General features: G+C 40.5%; 1 protein-coding gene across 3 annotated transcripts in view; it reads right to left on the bottom strand.

Annotated features, from left to right (window-relative positions):
• Window positions 1-24,142, bottom strand: part of Pcmtd1 (protein-L-isoaspartate (D-aspartate) O-methyltransferase domain containing 1) — an 83,258-nt gene that overhangs the window by 51,502 nt on the left and 7,614 nt on the right. For 2 of the 3 annotated variants that reach the window (XM_085835504.1, XM_085835506.1), the window contains exon 2: window positions 1,911-2,332. The exons of the other annotated variant lie outside the window; for it this stretch is intronic. In XM_085835504.1, coding sequence (XP_085691630.1) covers window positions 1,911-2,217 — 307 coding nt within the window. In that variant the 5' untranslated portion in view covers window positions 2,218-2,332. The remainder of the gene's footprint in view (window positions 1-1,910; window positions 2,333-24,142) is intronic. 3 annotated transcript variants of the gene reach the window in all.

Here is a 24,142-nt window from a genome sequence, read left to right as displayed (position 1 = left end):
AGAACATAGAGACTGTGAAAACTGACTCTTCTTTTCCTTTAATGTGACCAGTTATTCTGACTCAATCAGAGACTGGTCTAGAAATAAATCCAATATTGGAGATTTAAATTATGAAGATAGCTAAACATCTCCATCAGCCAGCTTACCTGGCTTTTTACCACTATTTTCTAAGAAGTAACAGTTTTTCTGTTGATTCTCAAAGCCACCTCCCCCACACCCGGAGGTCAGACCGTGGTCTGATGTTGCTAATTTACAACTAAAATTGGGACATCCTCCAGACAACTTTAATTCTGTTGCTTTTAACTTTTGACTTTGTATTTTAAACAGGTTGGTTACCTCTATACAGGTCCACCTTCAGCAAAGCTCAGATGGCAGTTATTCATTGCTATGAAGAGATGCATTCAGTGCATATTGTGGCTTTGGTCTGAATAGGAAAAAGGTGTGCTATAAGGGCCGGTAGTCAAGGACAGGCCACTAGTCTATGGCTCTTTTCATCCTAAGACAGAAGGAAGCATGTGCCAAGAGGCCGTGGTTGTTCATAATAAACACTAAAAGGTCATGTTTGTGCAAATAAACACAAACAAGCTGCAAGTGACCTCCAGGAAGGATAAGAGAGAGTCCAATAGATTCAGTCCTAAAACAGATGTGGCTGCGAGCCACCATAATTCCCAGGCAGGACCATGGAGCATAAGTAAATCTTATGCTCTGGTCTAGCTAATTTTTAATAAAAACGGAGGAACTATGCCCTTCCCCCCAGCCTTGGCAGGCTGATTCAGACCCTGTGTTTTTCACAGCTGGGTAGCCCACCTAGGATGGAGTCTTCCAACTTAGGTAAGGTCTACTGTCCTGCTACATCTGCTGCTTCCTCCAAGATGCCACTACCATGCTGAGAGGCTGAACCTGTTTTCCTGATGAGATCCTGACAAGGCAACAATGGGAGATGGGTTCCCCCATTTTATAAGCTCAGATTCAAAAGTAAACATTGGGCCTTGATCAGAAAACTTTGTCTTGGCTCTTTATTTCTCTCGTCATCCATCCCATAAAGCCCCAGCTTTCCTTTCAGGAGCCCAGTAACCCATGGCCACCGGAAGCTACACGTTTGTTATTATGGCCTGGTTATTGTTTTCATTTGGACATGAGGAGATATGATTATGTGTTATATGCAATACTAGCACTCATTTTGAGTACCCCCTAAGCTCTTCAAAGGCAAAAAAATCTTGGTCCCTTTTGATCCCGCCTCTGTTTCACACCAAAAGCAATGCCCAGTACAACAGACTCAAAATATGCTGCAATATGCTTTTCCCCAGTCTCTTGCTGTCTGACTGGCACAATTCCCTTACCACTTAAAATGGGACATTGATAAGAAACAATCAAAAATCTTATATCAGTAGACAGAACACTTTACGTACTTCTAAGCTTCTTGTCTGCCAGGGTTTTTTTTTTTTGGTGGAGGGACAGTATATGTGTATTGGGGGTGGGGGGCTGTCATGTATCCCAGGCTGGTCTCAAACTCACTCTGTAGTTAGTATGTTATTAAGGATGACTTTGGTTTCTAAGTCTCCTGCCAGTGTGATGGTATGTTGTTAGGTCAAACCCAGGGACTTATACATGCTAGGTAAGTGCACTAACTGAACTACAGACCTAGGCCCAGTTGTTTGATTTTAAGTACTGAGATACTACTGTATATACTGTAACTAGACAGAACAGTGCAAGAGTTGACCAACCATCAGGGTCATGGCTAGGAAAGAGGAAATTACTACAACCGAGTGTCCCCACACCTAAACAAACACTATACTGCTTTAAACAAACACATTCAGACATACTAGACAGTTACAAATATGCTGTAGGTCAAGAAGAGCCATGCAAACTAAGCTCACTTTATAAAGAGAAATTTACAAAAATAAAATTACCTAAAATTAAGCCCACCATTGTACTTAAATATCCGGTTCCACTTCCCAGGTTAAGAAAAGATAATCCTGGTTGAAGTTTCAAAGCTTCCATAACTTCAGAATAAATGCAAGGTGCTGACAAGTGTATGTTCCCGTGCTTCCAGGCTAAGTCTTTGTAAGCATTGTCTCTGTAGCCTTCCAGATAGTAATCTCCGCGGTCAATGGCTCTGAAGGCTTGCTCTACTCTTTCAGTTCGGATGTACTGAGCTTCTTTAAGGTTATCAATTAAGTCATCATTATCTTCCCCAGCACTCACAGCTCCTCCCATGACAGTATTCAAATCAAATCATAAGTTAAAATGTAACGAATTAGTAGAAATGGCTTCCAATAATGTGTGCTCTTTCTTTTTAATATTGAACTTGATTTCCAAAAATAAATTAAACCTGGAAAAGAGTAAAAAATAAACAAGTTTAAATTAATGTGTATTATAATATTTAACTACTATTTCCCAAGAATACATTCTGTTCCAGTCACAGTGTTAAATGACTTAAATATACTAATTACTTAATTCTTGTAACAACAATGGAAGTTAGAAAACTGGGGCTAAGAATTTAAGTTAATTACTACTGGTCTATATGGTGACCATGAGTCACATATCCAGAGGTTAACTGGTCATAAGTACACAGAACTTAGAATTCAGTTAGTCAATTTCATCAAATTTCATATGCTTAACAGCTACCTCTGGTAGCTGCCACATCAGATTATGCCGGTCTGAAGAGTGAGACTGCTTTAACTTAGAATCAGGTCTTTCTGACTCAAAAAAAAAAAAAAAAAAAAAAAAAAAAAATTCCTCTGATGTACTTAGCCACATTTAAAGTAAATAATCCTGTATAATGACTTAAAATTCCTGATTTATAGAAGCTAACAATTTTACATGGTATACATTTTACATATTTAATATTTATATTGCCTAAACAGTAATATAAATGCAAAAGCAAAATAAGAAAGGCATGATTACATGGCATTCTTGTAATTCCAGCACTAAGAAAGCAAAGGCAGGAGGTTGGTGAGCTCAAGGCCAGCCTGGGCTCTCATATTTAAAAGGCCACATTTGTGATTTAATACATGTACATGCACAAACACAATGAATGCTTTGCTTGGTAAATTTTGTAATAATAAATAATGAGAACACAAGCTTCACTAACAAGTTTGATACTTTGGTATTTGAACAACAAACACACACACAAAATAAAAACTAATAAAACTCCTGAAATGCTCATTTGCATTTGGCATGTCTAGATGCTGGAAATATAAAGGTTTCCAGAATGAGACTGTGGAAGCTAACAGCAGATTGACATCTTTTCATTGCATTAATACGCTAAAGCATAGCCTCTGTGGAAGAGTGATATAAGTTCATTGTGTGTGTGTGTGTGTGTGTGTGTGTGTGTGTGTGTGTGTGTAGCTAGGGGAGATAGAAGTAAAGCATAGACCATCCTCTCTGAGTCTGAATAAATGATAGCTAAATGCACATCAACGTCATAAGCGAGAACAATGGTGTCTCTGTTGGTATCTAATATGGCACTTGCTAAACAATTTTACAAGAATAGTGTGCATTACAAATAGACATTTAACAAACGGCTCGATTGTAATTTACAAGTCACAATTTACTAGATGGAAAAATTATTTCCTTAGCATTAGTTCCAACACTTAAGAGAACAACCTTGTAAGCTAACCCTGTAAGCTGGTGAAAGGATTCCTTGTTGACTCTGAAGACACATATTTTTCATTTTTCATTCTCTTCCTTCCCAGGCATTCAGAAACTAATTCATGTGTTTCTTTTAACTGAATCTACTCATGACATTATACAACTTACACAGTATATTTAGTATGATGTGTTAAAATCTCTATCATGGTTCACTTAGACTTCCTTCAACGATGCAGTGGTGAGTTGAATAAAAATGGTCCCCATAGTCTCATAGGGAATGGCACTATTGGGAGGTGTGTCCTGGTTGGAGGTGTAAGTGTGTCGCTGGGGATGGGCTTTCAGGTTTCAGATGCTCAAGCCAGGTCCAGTGGCTCACTCTCTCTTCCTTCTGCCTGCTGATCCAGATATAGAACTCTCAACTACCTCTCCAATACCATGTCTGTCCACGTGCTACCATGCTTCCCACTGTGCCGACAATGGACCACTCGAGTCAATGGACCACGGCTCGACTGTAATTTAAAAGCCACAATTGGCTAGATGGAAAAATTATTTCCTTAGCATTAGTTCCAACACTTAAGAGGAAACTGACCCTACAGGAAATCCATCATGTTCAAAATGATCGTAACCAACCAACCAAAAGTCTGCTGTATTTACTACAAACTTTATAGCATTTTTTCAACAACGACAACAAAAATTTTATTTTTTATTTGTATGTGTATAGGTGTGTCTGAGTCTGTCTGTGTATGCAGGGTCTGGACCTGGAATTACAGATGGCAGTGAGCCTCTATGGAATCCAAACTCCTCGGAGAAGCCAGTGCTGTTATCTGTAGGATGCTGAACATCTCTAGCCCCACAGTTCATTCTTGGTTAGAACGAGTTGAGGCGAGGAACAATAAATAAACAGCTAGCACTATTTACCTTCACAGTGTTTTATTACTAAACATTACAATAAGCCATGAAGAAGGAAGGCCATCAGAATGTTCACCTTTAAGAAAGAAAGCACGCACTAAAGGATAGAGTGCTGTACACAAAATGGGTCCTGGAAAAAGTGAAACTGAAGGCAGCTTCTTTAAAGGCATACTTGGGGAAGGGACTGCTGCTGGCTGAAGTGCTCAATCACAAGAATAAGACTTTTCAGAAATTATCTACAGCTGGCACTTTCTGGCACCTTAACAATTTTTCACTGTAGACCAGCAATTTCCTCACTTTTGGGGCACAGACTCTTTTTAATGGTCCCCCCAAATTTATGGACCTTCTACTGAAAAACCAAACAAATCAGAATTTTTACATATGACATGAGCTCTCAAACTATCTCAAAACCCAGGATATTCACATCTAATAAAAAAATAAAAATAAAACAACTAAAGGCAACAATGAGCTAGTCAGGAGATTTTTAACAAGGTAAAGATAATTCCATGTGCAAAAATGTTCGAGGGGTAGGTCCATCTGCATACAGCTCTACAGTAACTGGCCTGGACCCCAGCACTTCAGGAGATGGAAAGTGCATTAGGAAAACAAAAGGTGGTGGATGAAAGGGCAACTAGACATGCAGAAGCTCCTTTCTTCATGTTCTAGTAAGAGGCAGATTATCAGACCTGAACCAAAAGGCTGCATGGGAACCTGGGAAATGCACATCCGCCTTTATCTACTTGGGTACTTTCTTTTCCCATGATTTGTTGTTACCTAACATCAATGATGGTCTAAACTATTAAGTGAAGAATTCCAGAAATAAGCAATTCACAGGTTTTAACCTGTATCCCAATTCCCAAACAGTCTGATGAAATCCAATCCTTCTATGGTCTATCCTAGCCCTGCCTCTGCCCAGCTATTGACACTGTATCTGTATCTGGCATGACTCTTTTTTTTTTTTTTTTTTTTTTTGGTTTTGTTTTATTTTGGGTTTTGTTTTTGTTTTTGTTTTTTTTTGTTTGTTTGTTTGTTTGGTTAGTTGGTTGGTTTTTTTGGTTTTTTCGAGACAGGGTTTCTCTGTGTAGCCCTGGCTGTCCTGGAACTCACTCTGTAGAGTAGGCTGGCCTCAAACTCAGAAACCCACCTGCCTCTGCCTCTGCCTCTGCCTCTGCCTCCCAAGTGCTGGGATTAAAGGCGTGGGCCACCACCTGGTATGACTCTGATGGCCCAAAACACTAGTATTAGAAAAACCCTGGTGTATTAACCAAAGGTCACATCCAAATGCTTACATTTATCTTCCTTCACCTCATGTAAATTCATCACTTAACACCATCATAAGATTTTACAGAGATACTCACTTCAGCACTAAGGACATAACTGGGAAGGAATCAATGGCTGGAAAAAAATACTCCAAGCAGTTAGTAACCAAAAGAGAACAAATAGCCAGACCTGTTGGTGCATGCCTGTAATGCCAGTACTCATGAGGATCAGAAAAGTCATATGAAGTATGTTTTTAGCATAATGGAGTAAATGCAAACTCTGTTGGCAAGAGAAATTCTGGAATATTCACAAGTACTTGAAATGAAACATTAAATGTTCCCAAACAACCCACAGAGAACTCAAGAAGAATTTTTTTCAGGTTCTTCAAAAATTGAAATTGAAGCCAGGTGGTAGTGGCACGTGTCCAGCAGTAACGTCCAGGAGGCAAAGGCAGGTGGATCTCTCTCTTTTTTTTGGTTTTTCGATACAGGGTTTCTCTGTATAGCCCTGGCTGTCCTGGAACTCACTTTGTAGACCAGGCTGGCCTCGAACTCAGAAATCCGCCTGCCTCTGCCTCCCAAGTGCTGGGATTAAAGGCGTGTGCCACCACCGCCTGGCTCAGGTAGATCTTTCGAGTTTGAGGCCAGCCTGTAGTAGCAACAAAGTGATTTCCAGGACAGTCAGATACACAAAGAAACTGTCAAAGGAAGGAAGGAAGGGAGGGAGGGAGGGAGGGAGGGAGAGAGGGAGGGAGGGAGGGACAAACAAACTGAAAAATCAGAACCCGGTGCAGGCCATAAACCATGTTACTAAAGGGGATGGAGCACATGATTGAAATTGGATTTGCTTGGGCTACCCAGGACTACTGATTAAATTCAAGGTCAAAATGGGCGATCTTATCTTTAAAAGGAGCCAGGAAATGTAGTATACACCTGTAATTCCAACATATGGAGAATAGAATTGAGTCAGAAGCTACAATCATCTCTGATTACACAGTAAGCTCAAGGCCATCCTGGACTATATGAGATCTTTCCTCAAAACTGAAAGAGGTAAGAAGAGGAAAAAAAGGGTGAGATAAAGCTTAAGGTCAGAGCTCTTCAGGCCCAACATGCATAAATTCCTCTTTCAAATCCCCTGGATGGCTCAGGATCCCCATAAGGGAAGAGATATCTAGTGGCCCAGGTCCCTGCACTTGAGTAGGCAGAGGCAGGATGGGGGAGTTGATCTCAAATGGACCACACTGCTTAATGATGGTGTATAAACTTTACCCACATGTTAAGACATGAAGACAGACTATATAGGAAGTCACTGGATCTCAATGTCCCTCTTCCCTCTGTGGCTATACTGAACAAATCCTCTCTTCCTGTTTTTCACTATTAACTTGGCTCTTAATTGGCCTATTAAGGATCTGTGGTCAACCCTGGCTTCCTGCACTGTAACAGCACACACACTAAGCTTAACTCCAATAACACTATAAATAGATTTACCCCTATATGAAACTAGTAGGTGAGGGACAACCACCTCTCCCTGGGACATTAAACAGGTGGTAAGCACCTGTAATAGTAAGCACAATTACTATTCATGCCAATATTAAATTCCGTTTTTATTCAAAGTATTCCTGGTGTTCACTTGTCTGTAAATATGCAAAGACTCTGCGGCATGGAACAATCAGACTCTAACTGGTAGCCACTGGCTGCTTGAGCTTCTAGAAGACTATCAATCAGTCTGATGGATTGTTACCTTTATGCCAACACAAACTATCTGAACACATCATGTATGCCTTTAGAAAGCTGTCTTACTTTCCTACTGCTATGAGGAGATAACATAACCAAGGAAACTTATAAAATAAAGCATTTAATTGGGTGCTTGTTTACAGTTTCAAAGTTAGTCCATGAACATCCAGGCATGGAGCAGAATAGCAGGCAAGCATAGTACTGAAGCACTGAGAACATATCAGGCCGTTGTGGGGGTAGAGACAGACTGGGCCTGGCATAGGCTTTGAAACCTCAAAACCTACTCTCAGTGACACACCTCCTCCCTCCTCCTAATCATTCCCAACAGTTCCATTCACCGAGAACCCAGCATTCTAACATAGGAACCTATAAAGGCCACTCTCACTCTAGCCACCACACCATACAAAATACTACTAGAGCTCTTGGATATGCAAACCTCAAGCCAGCACTGTTTCAAACAGCTTATACTAGACTTTGTGCTAACATAAACCTTGGAGAACTCTAGAATCTTACAGCCGTTCCTACGTAGGCCTGAGTGAAAGCACTTCTGATGACCTAGCAAAAGGGTTAATACCACTGCTGCTGAAAATAGGAACACAAAGCCTCATTTGCATGTGAAGTTTGCAGTAAGCAGTGCAAGCACCCTTCCTCTGACTGCAAGTCACTCAGGCTGACTCAGTTGGCTGGGAGCTGCCCTCCTGTTGCAACATGAGGCATTGTAACAGATTGCTCTTCAGGGGCCTCTTTTTACCTACTTTGTTAGCAGTGTGGGAGCTGGTATAAAGAAAGTGAAATCAGAACTGCAGAGATAGCTCAGCTAACCGTTAAGAACACTGGCTGCTCTTCCAGAGGTCCTGAATTCAATTCCTCAGCAACTACATGGTGGCTTACAACCATCTATAATGGGATCCAATGCCCTCGTGTGTCTGAAAACAGTGACAGTATGCTCACATACATAAAATAAATAAAAATTTTGAAAGAGAAAGAAAGAAAGAAAGGAAGAGAGAGAGAGAGAGGGAAAGCAAACAAGCAAGCAGCATCTATCTTCTGTAACTAGGCAAGGCCTCAAGTAAAAGGATTGAGACACCAGCCAGAGTCTTTGACCTACAATTTGTCCTGTCTGCAGTGTTCTGGAAACCGAGCCTAGCATAATTGTCCTCAGAGAAACCACAGCAACTTCATCTCGCAACTGATGGAAGCAAAGCAGAGTCCCATAGCCAAACGTTAGGCAGGGCTTAGTGGAGTCCTATGGAAGAAGGGGAGGAAGGTCAGAAAGGTCAGGGACACCTCAAGAGCATACCCCACAGAACCAACTGATCAGGATTCTTGGGGGCTCACAGTGAAGGAGCCTGCAGCTAGGTCCTCTGCATATGTTATAATTAAATAGCTTGGTGTCCTTGTGGGAATACTAACTGTGGAAGTGGGAGCTATTCTGACTCTTCTGCCTGCTGACTCTAACCCTTCTCCTCCTACTGGTTTGCCTTGTCCAGCCTTGATGTATATATATGCCAGGTCTTAATATAGCTTGTTATGCCATGTTTGCTTGATGTCCCTGGGAGGCCTGCTTCTTTCTGAGGGGAGGCAGAGGGGTATAGGGGTAGGGGAGTGGGTCTGGGATAGAGAGGAGGTGGGAGGGGGAGACTAGGAAAAGGGGGAGGGAAAACTGCATTTGGAATGTAATATTTGAAAGAAGAATAAAATTGGAGAGAGAGGGAGAAAGCAGCATCTCAGATAGCAGAGCAACAGTACAATGAAGCATTAAGCAGGTTACCTAACATCTGAAAAGAGGCAGCTGCAAAGTGCAGAAAGGGCTATAACAGGAACAAGAGGAACAGCATGCAAAGCTGAGGTTAAAAGGACAGACAGCCTTAAAAAGAGGAGGACCACAGGCCTTGACTGCTACAGTTGCTATGAGCTACATAATGCTATCATCCATGGCCTGTGCATACATGTAGATGTGAGAGTCCCACAACTCTAGAGCTGCACAAGAGCTGTAACACAAGAGGGCATTCACCTTCCACCACCACAACTCACTACTGTCAATTGTCAAGGAATACAAGTGATAGCCACACCATCACACTGGAGAAAGTGCAATCTCTTCAGTAAATGGTGTTGGGAAAATTGGGTATCCACACAAAAACTGCAATGAGGCCCTTATTTCACACTACATTCTAAATGGATTAAAAATTTAGCTATTCACAACCATCCGTAACGAGATCTGACGCCCTCTTCTGGAGTGTCTGAAGGCAGCTACAGTGTACTTACATATAATAAATATAAATAAATCTTTAAAAAAAAACTAGCTATAAAGGGCTGGATTTAGACAAGATTGTTCCACAATTAAGAGTGCTTGCTGCTCCTGCAGAGGAGCTGAGTTCTGTTCAAGCATCCACGTGGCTAACAACCTCTTGTTATTCTAGCTCCAGAGGAACTAACACCCCCATGTGGCCTCCGAAGAATCACCTGTACACGCATGAGGCACATGCACACGGGGACATGCACAGTAAGTGAAAATTAAAATCAATGACTTAAACATGGAGACTGACAAACCATAAAACTACTGGAAGAAAATGGAGGAGCAGAGCATAATGGTTCACAACTACAATCCCAGCACTCAGAACAGAGGCAGGAGGATTACTGCAAGTTTGATCCAGCCTGGTCTACATAGCTAATGTTTCCAGTTACTGAGTCTACACAGTAAGACTTAATGGAAGGATGGGAGAAGGGATGGGAAGTAAGGGAGAGGGCAAGCAAGCAACAGGGAGAAATGTTTGACACTTCAACATTCATCAGGGGCCCTGAGCGAGTGGGGCCGAAGCAAGAGGGAGAAATGGAAGGGTGGAAAAAGATAAAAAATTCATCTGGAAACACATTTACAAGACATGACTCCTAGACAACATACATATGAAATGGCTGAGGCTACATCAAACTAAAAGTTCTGCAGAACAAAGGAAGCAATAATGAAAAGACAACTGACACACAGAAAATATTTGAAACCAGTGATCTGATGAGAGACTATTAATGAGCCTTCTTGGAAGAACACACAATATGTCCAATCTGTACATGACTATCTCAAGGGGAAAAAAATCAAATAAAAAATCACCATAAGGCCATTTACAGTGATATACCTGTAATCTCTTCACTAGGGAGGTTGATGTGGAGTGGTCACAAGTTCACGGTCAATGTTCAACTCACAAGGCAAGTTCAGTGGCCTTCCTTGCCTCTCCCCTTCTCCAGTGTGCAGAGAAGATTTTCCAAACCAAACCAACTGCTGAGTTTCTAGTATTTACTACAAAGACAGTGTGACTGCTGTCCTACCAAGTAATACATTGGAATTATTTTCCTTGTCTTTGATGGTTCTGGTTCTCCTTTCATGGCTACATGGCAAGACCCTACTTCAAAAACACAGATACACACATATATATGTGTGTGCACAGAAATATACATACATATACAGGAAGATATCAGCTCTGTTAGAGTGACTATGTTTTCTAAAAGGAGAAAAAGATAGAAAATGTTGATGAGTGTATGCAGAAATAGGACCTACTAATATTGCTGGTAGAAATCTTAATACAGCCATTACAGAAAGTGTGCAGTGGATCTTTATAAAACTGAAAAAAATATCAAATGATCCTGTAATCCCACTTATAGATATATATTCAAAAGAGCTACAGTCAGTATACTAAATAAGTATCTGCATGCTCACAACCACTGCTATAGTATTCAAAATCTGTAAGATGTGGGTCAACATGGGATTCCTCATCAGGTAACTGATAAGCAAAATGTGTCCACCTGAGTGTGGTGGTTCATAGCAGTAATGCCAGCATTTAGGAGGTAGAGGCAGAATGATCAGAAAGTTCATAGCTATCCTCAACTACTTAGCAAGTTGAGGGCAACCTGGGCTACATGAGACCTTATTTCAAAAAGAAAAAAAAGTAAAAGGTCATATAATACATAATGAAATACTGTTCGGCCACATGTTATTACAACATGTAACTTGGAGGACATTGTGCAATGTGAGAGAGACAGACAAAGCAAAAGAAATGCTGCAAGGTCTTTATGTGGAATCTAAATCAGCTCAATGGTTATTACTAGAAGCTAAGGAGAAGGGACATGGGGAAAGGGGAAATGTTCAACAATGGATTTGATAGAGAATGCAAGGTAATGCCTACTGCATAAAATGGTATGTATTATCACATACATATAGTACATGTGGGCCAGTGAGATGGCTCAGCTGGTAAAGAGCTTGCCATGCAAGCTTAATAAGTTCAGTTCAATCTCTAGACTCCATGGGGAAAGCCAGAAGGGGCAATGCATATCTGTGACCCCAGCACTCCTACAACATTGTAGGACACAGATGGTGGAAAATCACCCAGAAACACCCTGACTAGCCCACAGCCACACAGCACAGCAAAAACAAGACTGCCAAAAGGCAATCCTCTGCCTACTCTGACTACACACACACACACACACACACACACACACTCACACAGGGGTGGGGGAGAGAATCATAAAATAATGAACATCCACTCTCTACTAATAAATGAAGTGAGATTTACTAAGTAGCCAAAGTACCCTATAAGTGGCCTGGTTTTATCACACCATATTACAAATATCAAAATGACATTAAAATGTCATATAACATATAACTCTGATATTAAGTTTCTTTTCTTAGTGCTATAACCAAATAGCTACATGGTTTGAAGACTCCAGGCCAGGGAAGTCAAGACACCTGAGCAGCTGGAGGCCATGGCTCCAGGGGCAAAAGGAAGCTACCTGCACTGGTCTGACAGGAAGCTGAGGGGAACTAGGGGAAGTCAAGCAGGTCAAGCTATGATCCCTAAAATCTACCCCATTTCCAAGAACCCACATCCTCCATGTAGGCTCCACCTCCTATAGGCTCCAAAGTCTGAAAACAGCATCACTAACTACAGATCAAATGTCTAGGCACATGCTGTGGTGGACATTTCACACTCAAAGCGTGACAACTACACAAACATGCATAATTAGTAAATAAAAATGTTAAAAAAAAAAACAGAACCAAAGACAAGGAAAATAATTTCAATATATTCCTTGGTAGGTCAGCGATCACGCTGTCTTTGTAGTAAAACCTGGAAACTAAGCAGTTGGTTTGGAGAGTCTTCTCTGAACACTGGAGAAAGGGAGAGCTAAGGAGGGCCACTGAAAACTGAAACCTCATCGATGACCACACATGGAAATGCTGTCCAAAAATAACGACTAGAGAAAAGCCAGAAGCACAAGCCATTAACAATGAAGTAAATACCTAGTATGTGTCCGAGAGTATGAACAGGAAGAAGCCAGAACTCCAGGCTATATGTCTTTAGCTCCTAAAGGGTTGACATGAAGTAATGGAACAAAACTGACAAGCTGAAGCGGTCACATAGAGAAACTACAAGAGACACAATAAAGGCATGTGGGGAATAAATTTTTGTTTTGTTTTGTTTTTTGAAACAGGGTTTCCTCTGTGTAGCCCTGGCTGTCCTGGAACTCACTTTGTAGACCAGGCTGGCCTCGAACTCAGAAATCCACCTGCCTCTGCCTCCCAAATGCTGGGATTAAAGGTGTGCGCCACCAATGCCAGGCTGGGGAATAACTTCTTAAGGAAAAAGTATACATTTAGAAGAGTCTAGGGCAAAAAGAAATCAGTAAAGAAACCACATGGAACTTCAAAAAAGTTTTTTCATTATTATATTCATGTGAATTATTATACATTTCCCTAAGAGTTACTGTAAACATCTTCAGAATATTGACAGGTTTGATTCTAAGAGCACTACTTCAGTAAAGTGAACACTATAAAAACACCCGTATTCAGAGCCACTTCTATTAACTTTCTAAGCATCTACATGGTTTTAAAAGATTGACTTTTTATTATTATTATTATTATTATTATTATTATTATTATTATTGGAGTGGGGGATAGCACAATCTGTTGCTTGGGAGAACAGAGGACAACTCTCTGGAGCTGGCTCTCTCCGTCAACCCACGGATTCCAGCATCTTGAAGCTTGCCATGAAAGCTTGCACTTTCTTTACCTGCTGCACAATTCTGGTTCTATATGCTTTTTAAACACAGTATTGGTAATGCACTGTTTATACTGACAGGGAGCTGAACAGGGATTAGTAGTCTTGGAGACCATTAATGATGTCCCTCCTTCCTCCTCGTAGGACTTGGGCATTATATAGTAATGTCTCCTTCCTTAAGAATTAATCCAATAGTCTATGTATGGTAGCAAAGACCCTTAATCCCAGCACTCGGGAGGCAGAGACAGCTGCAAGGACAGCCCAGTCTACAAAGTGAGCAGGACTCACTCCAGGACATGGAGAGATACAGAGAAACCCTGTCTCAAAAACAAAACAAAACAAAAAAATACCAAGAACAAAACAAAGAAAGAGAGAAGGGGCAGGTGTGGTGGGGGTTAAGAGAAAAAGAAAAATTGTGATTGAGCCTGTCAATCACCAGGCCAGGAGTCCACCACCACCCCACCTCCAAAAGAGATGGTTCACCTGAAGACATGTCAAGGAGATAACATATATCGGGGACGGTGACTATCCTCTTAATGAAACAAACTTCAACTCCCCAAAGCCCATACGATGCCATTTTCACTGATAAGCTTGCCTATGTTTTGAGTTCTAAATCCAGAAAGCATAATTTTTCCTTCTCTTTCTTTCTAGATCTTTTTCTAAACCCCCCCCCCCCAAAGATGCCATCCTGACATTCTGGACTTCACACTCCCCGCTCCTGCTATGCAACTTACAGAACATTCCATCTCTGCTTTCTTGGACCCTAACTCAAAACACCACAACATTCCCTCTTCCTTTCTCTACCTCCCTCTTCTCCACTGCTGCAGCATTTGCAGCATATCTGCCCTGTTATTTTTCCTCAAACACTAATAAGATGGTCCACAAGCTTCCAAGAGCATTTTTAAGTTCTTATTAGCAAAACTAAGACTCCCAAGAGGGAACCCAAATCACCCCAATAACAACTTTAGGATTTCCACTTAATCAAATATATTTTTCATACCATCAAATATTCTCTCAAAGTCCAAAGGCATCATGCTCCACCACACATATACACAGCAGGCCATGAAAGTCTGAATGCCAGATAGTGGGGCCATGAAGTGATGACACCAAAGCTCATGCAGTCTGTATTAAAGTAACTATTTTGATGTTTCAGTAGTAATCTTCTAATTTGAACAGTATTAAAAAGTAGTACTATTTAAGTGTCATTTGTTAACTCTGAGCTAATCATCTCAAAGGAAAATGTATCAAATACACATCAAAAGCTACACCTGTCTGGCTGTGGGCAGTGGGAACTCGCCAGTGTTCAGAGTGCCATTTTCCCACACCTGTGAATAAGGAACTGCTTCCCAAGACCCGCCTAGCTCTAATTTCCCAGTGTCCCATTGGCTATCACAGTGGAGTCTCCTCTGCACAGGTGCCCACACCTCAATATGTCTATTACTTTGGTCACAACTTGTACTGTCCCCTCCGACCATTTTTCTCTTCCTTGGAGAAGAAAACAATGGAGGAGAAAACATTTTAGGAAGTGTTCACATTCTCTGTTAAACAATAAAAACAAAGAAAATGCACAGAGCTAACTAAAGGAGTGACAATAAAAGACTGAAGAGTTTAAGCACTCAGCAGTTATGTCTGATACAAAAGGGCTGGAGAGATGGCTCAGAGGTTAAGAGCACCGACTGTTCTTCTGAAGGTCCTGAGTTCAAATCCCAGCAACCACTCCGTAATGAGATCTGACACCCTCTTCTGGTGCATCTGAAGACAGCTACAGTGTACTTAGATATAATAATAAATAAACCTTTATTTTAAAAAAGAAAGAAAGAAAAGAAAAAAAAAAGTCATCACTCCCTCACAAGTCACGAAATGCTGACTTACTCTTCAGCATTTTCTCTAGTGTGCGCCTATGGGCGCAGGTGAGGTAGGAAACAACACTCCTGCTCACACATTCTCACCTGAAAGGATTTGGGAAATCTTGCAATCCTTCCAAAATTAAGACCTGGGGACTAAATTCATTTGCTATAGAGGGTCCAGACAACATGCAGGTATCTCCGGGCTGCTTGGGGATGTCTTACAGAGGGTTAAGTGTTAACAAGCCAAAGTAGGTGGCAAGTAGACAGATGGCAGACAGATGTAGCTGGGTGGGAGGAGAAGAGAATGAGCACTGACTCATTTTCCTTCCCCCTTAGCACCCTGGAAGGAGGAGTCAATTACTGCTCCTAGCTGCTCCTTTTCTGCAAAAAAGGAGACAAAGCCTGCCCAGTCCTGGTGCAAAAGAGAATGTAGTCCAAAGAACACAGTGTTTGAAGAGATAAACAAAGAACACTTCACAAGCCCAGACAGCTACTGTCCCTGGCATCCTGGACTAAGGCTACTTTGAGTTTGGTGGCAACTGTACTACGAGAGGAAACTTTTTCTCTCTGATATAGGCAAATAGTTAAGAATTATCAAGGATTGCAAAGACTATGTTGTTTCACTACTGGCTTGCCAAAAACATCAAATTAACTTGGTATTTGATGATAATACAAACTGTATGTTATTTAAGATTTATTTTTGTTTATGTGTATGTGTATGTATCTGTTTATCTGCCATGAGGTACCTAGAGGACACTGGATTCCGTGGCGTTGGAATTACAGACAGTAACAAGTAGATGATTTATTATTATTGTTTTATTATCATCAAAAAGTACACAGAAAGATACACTTAGCCACAAAGAGAAAAGAAATCCAAACTATTTCACAGAAGAGCAATATTGCAGTTTGATAAATTACCCTAAGCATAAACAATACAAAAAGCTGGAACCGTGAACAGATTTAAAATGTGTTCAGGAAAAAAAAAAAAAAAACAAGTATACTCTACTCTGAGTCCTTCCTTTCACCTTAATGTAACAAGAGCTTTTTATATATGGCACATGAATTCTTTGTTGCTGAACTGTCATGACAATATCAATAAAGTGTGACTAAATAAAAAATAATCATTATTGATATTTGAAGCTGCTCTCTTGACCTTTGAAATCAACTGCAAAGCTATGAACCATTTACTTCTCTGTTTGTACAAACCAAAAGAACACTTTAACATCTGTGAAAAGCAGATCAAGAAAAATAATCACAAAGGGAAAAAATATAACAGGGACTGGAGAGAGGTCTTGGAGGCTGTAGACATTTGCTGCCTTCCCTGAGGACTATGCTCAATTCTCAGCACTCACATGATGGCTCACAACCATCTGTAACTACCGTTCTAGCATGTCTGACACCCTCTTCTGGCCTCTGCAGGCACACACCTGGTGCACAGTCAGGCAAACACCCTTACATATATACTAAATGTCTTAAGCACAATTGTCTAGCTTCCCATCTCTCCAGATGAAACTACTCCCTCAAGGTCACACTAACAGAATCAACCAGCACCAACATATTGGATTTCTCTTCAATTCATTGCAAAATAAAAGCCACAAAACGTGGTATTGGAAAATGAAATGATTTCTAGGGCTGCTTATAATACAACAAAATACCTTTTGTTAAAAGTCATTCAAGGGGGGTGGGGATGGGGACTAGAGAGATGACTCAGTGGTTAAGAGCACTGGCTGCTCTTCCAAAGGTCCTGAGTTCAACTCTCAGCAATTATATGATAGCTCACAACCATATGTAATGGGATCCTATGCCCTCTTCTGGCCTGTCTGAAGAGAGCAAGAGTGTACTCATATACATAAATAAATCTTTTTAAAAAAAGAAGTCAGTCAAGGATGAGTGTAGTACCTTCTAATGCTACAGGGAAAGCCTTTAATCTTACTGGTGTGGGGAAAAGATAAAGTAATGCCCTAATACTATGGCTATTTTTACATTTTTATGTGTGGCTATACAGGGGACAAACAGGAAATAAGCTGTGAATCAGGTAAATGGGAAGAACCTAATACAAAGGAGAAACTGTTCTCTAAATCAAAAGGAGTCTGGCATAGTCGTACCGAAAAGCAAAGGGTACAAAAGCTATAGAGACATGTTTCAAGGAGAGCCTAGAGCAAGGAAGGGCATGTTACCTCATTCTACCAGGGATTCCACTACTGGCTCTCATGCTATGGATTGTAACCCCTTTGGCAAACCTCTATCTCCAAAAGTATTTCCATTATGATTCATAACAGTAGCAAAATTATAATTATGAAATAGCAATGAAAATAACTTTATGGCTGGGGTCACCACAATAATGAGGAATTATATTAAAGGGTCACAGCATTAGGAAGGTTGAGAACCACTGGATTAGCCAAAGTGAAAATGCACTATACATTAATGTCAACTAGTAGTTAATGTTCAGCAGACGGCACTGAAGATATTGCAGGTGGCAAAGGGCTTTGCTTACTGGATAGGGCAGCAGACTTGGTAAGCCTTCCAAATACCAGACTTCCACAATGCATCAAAACCCCTGAGTTTCCCCTCCAACCTCCCCTATCAAGTGTATGAACAAATTAAGTGTATGAACAACTGTTTCTGCTACTAGCACAGGTCAATTCCTGGCAAATTCTAGCCACACAAATCACCCAATCAGCCAAAGCACGTCTCCGAAGACTGGAGCTCAGGCCCTCGGCTAGCTTCTTACTGAGGTGTTCAACCACAGCCCTCAAGTTGTGGCATATTTAACAAGATATAGTTGCACCTGCTTGCCATCAGGTAGATCACCAGGAGTATGAGGCCAGCCTGGGCAATATGTCTCTGGGAAAAAAAAAAAAAAAGGTGCTTGTGAAGGTCCATCTCTGTCTGGCTCCTTTCTACCCTCTACACCTTGACTAAGTTACACGTAATCCAGGATAGCTCCAACTCTACACAGCCAAGGATTGCCATAGGATCCTGATTCTCCTGACTCCACCTCTTAAGTATGTGCCTCTACCTTTAACTTTGTTTTTTTGTTTGTTTGTTTGTTTTGTTTTTTTGAGACAGGGTTTCTCTGTGTAGCCCTGGCTGTCCTGGAACTCACTTTGTAGACCAGGCTGGCCTCGAACTCAGAAATCCTCCTGCCTCTGCCTCCGAGTGCTGGGATTAAAGGCTTGCACCACCATGCCCGGCATTACCTTTAACTTTGTAGCAATCTTCTTTGTTCTCCCAATGCTGAGATTACAGGTAGAAACCATCCCTGACTAAAACAGCATGTTTCAAGACAGCAACTTAGAAACGTGATATCCAACATCATTGCTGCAAACTGGTTGTCCTTTTTAAGAGCTGCTTGGTCCAGAATAGAAATGTATTATATGCCTACAGCTCATAAGGTAGGTTTTTCTCTAAGAACAATGAATATGCACAATTTCTTCCAGTACAAACATTTTCTTCCAAACTGGGAAGACTCCTTATGGGAAATACACGTGGCTTCATTCTGCCAGAAAGATAATTTAAGCAGCTGTGTGGGGTTTTGTTGTTGTTGTTGTTGAATTTTTATTGTTGTTGTTCATTGTTTGGTTTGGGTTTTGCTACTTTTTTTTTTTTTTGTCTCCAACACACAGTATGGGACATCGATTCTCACTCAACCTGTGGGTCATAACCACTTTGGTAAACCTCTATCTCCAAAAATATTTACATTATAATTTATGACAGTAGCAAAATTACAGTTACAAAGTAGCAAAGAAAATAATTATGATTATGTAACATGCCAAGAGAAACTGTATTAAAAGGTCACAACAACAACAAAAACAAAACAAAACAAAACAAAAAACATTAAGCCAGGCAGTGGTGGTGCATGCCTTTAACACGGGCACTTGGGAGACAGAGGCAGGTGGATTTCTGAGTTTGAGGCCAGCCTAGTCTACAGAGTGAGTTCCAAGACAGCCAGGGCTATAAAGAGAAACCCTGTCTTGAAAAACAACAACAACAACAACAAAAAAAAAAAAACAACAACAACAACAACAAAGAGAGAGAGAAAAAAAAAGGTGCCAACATTAGGAAGGTTGAGAAGCACTGGTCTGAGAGGTTTCAGAGCACAATAACTACTGTCCTGATTTACTCATCGGGCAAATAATCCAATGTATTTAGTAAATGTCCTGAGTAATTTCACAGGGAAGGTGGGTTCCACTATCACTTCAAATTTAGTATCTCTAAAATCAAAATGTCCTACCTCTTGCCCCTTGACTTTCAAAGCAACTATTCTCGGCAATAACTCCCACTAGCTTTAATGAGAAGCTCCATAACTAACTGCAACAATGTTTGCTAATTTATGACAAAAATAACCTTACAGTTCTCCCAATTTAAAGCATCCTACACCATCCACTTCCCTAAGGAATGAAATGCTTACAATATACATAGTAACTGGAGTTTTCTATTACTGCCTTAATGAACTATCAAGAACTTAATGGCTTAAACCCAACTTTATTATTTTGTAATTGTGGAAGTCACAAGTCTGACACTGGACTCCCTAGAGTAAAATCAAGGCGTCACCAGAAAAACAATACCAAAAGATTTAGGACCTCAATTCCAGGAACTGCCACTCAAACGGAAACTCCTTTTTCCTGAAACACAGAAGGGAGATTATTTCCACTGCTCTCTGTGTGAATGTTCCCTCCTGTGCAGCATGTGCACAGAAGTGCATACATGACTATATATGTACACACGTATAATTAGTGCCAATTACTTTAAGGGCTTCTGAGATACAATAAAGACAATGATTACTACATATTGGCAACACACATCCTCAATAGAAAAAAGCAAGCTTCTTTGTCATTGTAAATAATGAAGCAGTTCAGTTACTGAACCATAGTGATTTCATGCCATCTTTTTTAGAGCTAAGTCAATTTCAGAATCAGTTATTATACACAGATATCTATACAAATCATTGTAAAAACAAAAGGTCTTTTAATTTATCTGGCTTACAAAAGAACAAGTTCAAATCATTTTGTATAGGAAAGAAAACCAATCCCATTAAAATAACTTAGACGTATTTAAAAGTAACTCTTTTAAGATAGGTTTTACAATGCTTGTAAAACCAGAGACAACTGCTTGCTTTTCTTGACACTAACATCCTACTGATTACTTTTGTGTTCCAAAATTTGGCCATTTGTTTGAATATGAGCATTAAGATTGTGAAATTGCCTCTAGAAGCTGGGCTGTAGTCAGCTGGGGGAGTACTTGGGTGAAGTCTCCAGTGTCCTATAAACCATGCCTGCAATCTCAACACTCACGAAGCGGAAGCAGCAAACTAGGAAACTGAAAGTCATGCTCAGCCTCACAGTACGTCAAGGCCAGCCTGAGACTCTTTCTAAAAAAAAAACCACAAAGCACATACATACATATATACATACATACATGCAATCTAGTCAACAAGAAATAATAATGAGCTGGGTATGATAGTCTACACCCCTGTGAACACAACACTTAGACCACAAACAGGAAAACTGTGAGTCTGAGTGTTAGGAGTGCAAGCCTAGACTACAGAGTAAGGCTAAGGCTGTACACAAACACACACAAGGCTATACACAAACACACACACACAGAGAACACATACAGAAGCACACACACAGAAGCATACATAGAAGAACACATACATAGAAGCACACATAGAAGAACACATACATAGAAGCACACACACTCATAGAAACAGAGAAGCATACATAGAAAACACACACACACATAGAAGTACACACAGAAGCATACATAGAACATGAACACACACACATAGAATATATTGATGAAAACAGCTGGGCTGGAGAGATGCAAGAGCACTGACAGCTCTTCCGAAGTGAAATCCCAGCAACCATATAGTGGCTCACAACTATCTGTAACAGGATGTGACGCCCTCTTCTGGTGTGTCTGAAGACAGCTACAGTGTACTTACATATAACAGTAAATAAATCTTTAAAAAAGAAAACAAAACCGCAAGTCATTGGGGCTAAAGTAAACTGTCCTCCCAAATACCATACATAAACCAGTTTTTAAAGGTAAAGAATTTCTAAATATTTCCTTCTACTAAACTTATGCCAAGATACAATGGTACCTACATACTGGCAATGAACACAGAACACTGAATGATCCATTTACCTGTGCCTCCACAGCCAACAGCTAAAAGCACCAAGCAGCTGACCATGCATGTGCAGAAATTCTCCTGCTGTCAGCTGAAGACCTCAGCACAGTCTGGACTCCAAAAGCACCATTTCCTCTTATATAAAGCTCCACACCAAAGAAAATTCAAGTGCTCACTTTTCCCAGTTCTATCACCATAACTATTTGACTTGCAGGGAACTAAGGTTAACAAAGGTCTCTACAATTAGCTGGCATGCTACCTGTGGACAGCAGCACTATTGCTCCAATCACCTGTGACTTCTTGATACTTTCTAATACTTTTTCAAAGACTCCTAGCCAGCACACTATTTGGAAGCAAAAACAAACAAAGGCCCTTTGATTTATTATGTTATTTTTAATGTCTAACAAGATAAAAGTGACTATAAGAAAAGCAAAGAAGCCAGGCATGATCCCAGCATTTGAGAGACAGGGGCGGGTGATCTCTATGAGGTCAAAGCCAGCCTGGTCTACACAAGGAGTTCCAGGCAAGCCAGAACCTCAGTGAGACCCTGTATCAAAAAAAAGAAAACAAAGAACAGAGGTTCAAAATACATAAGCACAAATGAACTCCATGTAAAGCAAACAAACAACAAAAAACTAAACCATAATGGCCAAATCTAGACACATATTCATGATACCCTGAATGGCGAACAAATGGCATAGGTAAAACTTTTACAAAGTAGCTTTTATGGGCTGGGAAGATAGCTCAGTGTGATGGCCTTGTTGGAATAGGTGTGACCTGGTTGGGATGGGTGTGTCACTGTGGGTGTGGGCATAAGATCCTCACCCTAGTTGCCTGGAAGTCAGTCTTTCACTGGCAGCCTTTGGATGAAGACATAGAACTCTCAGCTCCTCCTGCGCCATGCCTGCCTGGATGCTGCCATGTTCCCACTTTGATGGTAATGGACTGAACCTCTGAATCTGTAAGCCAGCCCCAAGTAAATGTTGTTTTTATAAGACTTGCCTTGGTCATGGTGTCTGTTCACAGCAGTAAAACCCTAACTAAAACACTCGGTTAGAAAAAAAAAAAAAAACTTCCATAGCATGTATGAAGCCCTGAGTTCAATCCCAAATACCACCTAAACAACAAGTGGTAAAGCATACCTATAATGCAGCACACCCAGAAACAGAGGAAGAAGATCACAAGTTCAAGCGCATCCTCTACTACACAGGGAGATTGAAGACTGCTAGAAATACCTAATACCTTGTCTCAAAAAAGAGTTTAAAACGCTAATTTTTTACATCTATCAGAAAAGCATTCAAACTCGTATTTATAAAAAAAAAATTTAAAACATCCCGGATTCCTTATTGAAGAAATCAAACTATTATTATTATGAAAATAGGTATGAAGAAATATATAACTTGGGCTGGGTGGTAGTGATGCATGCCTATAATCCCAGTACTTGGGAGCAAAGGCAGGTGAATTTCTGAGTTCAAGGATAGCCTGGTCTACAGAGCAAGTTCTAAGACAGCCAGGAGCTAGGCCAACACAGAGAAATCTTGTCTCAAAAAACAAGTTTGGGAAACTTTAAATTACCTGGTATCACCTGACAGACCAGATAAAGAATCTAAGAGAAGCTGTTGTGATTTACATAATTACATTCTACATTTATAACACACTAAGTTGGAAGAAATCAAAGAAATTTCACTAGTTACCTTTGCCACAGCATCACTGTAGCTATTTGTTTGGAATTTCCTTCACTGAGATAGGGTCTCAAGCAGCCTAGGCTGTTCTCAAACTCATTTCATTGTGTGTCTGTGTGTGTGTGTGTTATATACATATATATAAAATATGTGTGTATATGTACACACATATAATATATCTACATATATAAGAACTAGAATTATAGATTCCATTTTTATCATTTTTTGTAAGTAAAATCCTGATACTGTTCTTCACTTCCTTGCTATTCAAGAAAACTCTGATGTTATGTGTGTGTGGTATATGCATGTGTGTGTGGTATATGCATGTGTGTGTGGTATATGCATGTGTGTGGTATATGCATGTGTATGTGCATGTATATATGAAAATGTATGTGGAAGTGTACGTGCACATGCATGAATAAAATGGCCAGAGGTAAATTTTAAATGTCATCTTCAATCCACCCTACTGAGAAAGTCTCTTATGGAACCTGGAGCTTACCAATTCATGTAAACTGGCTGGCCAACAAGCCCCCAGGATGCTCCCTCCAGTCTCCTCCCAGTGCTAAATTAGTAGGGAGCTATTACTGTCACTGGGTTTTTACTCAGGTTCTGAGGATCTAAATTCACCTCATGCTAGTGTGGCAAGCACTTTGCCAACTGAGTCGTCCCTGGAGCCTTTCTCATACTCTTAAGGTGCACAAATACATTGTTCTTGTTTACATATCAAACCTCGTGCAATGGTTCTACCAACCCATGAGCAGGGAAAGGCCCACTGAAGAGGAAAGTTCTTTAGCTCTGCTTCTTTCAGTACTTTAAATCTCCCACTTGAAAATACAGTAACTTTATAATTAAAGCATCGACTGTCACATAAAAGACCATGTGGCCTTGGAGGCCAAGGCATTTTCTTGATGATACTAATGATACTATTGGGGAATCTGTTTGC

The sequence above is a fragment of the Mus caroli genome, unplaced genomic scaffold, assembly GCF_978045245.1.
Source record: "Mus caroli unplaced genomic scaffold, Mus_caroli_1 scaffold_1, whole genome shotgun sequence".
NCBI lineage: Eukaryota > Metazoa > Chordata > Mammalia > Rodentia > Muridae > Mus > Mus caroli.
The sequence above is the reverse complement of the archived record's forward strand: the minus strand, read 5'-3'. Positions and strand labels throughout refer to the sequence as shown.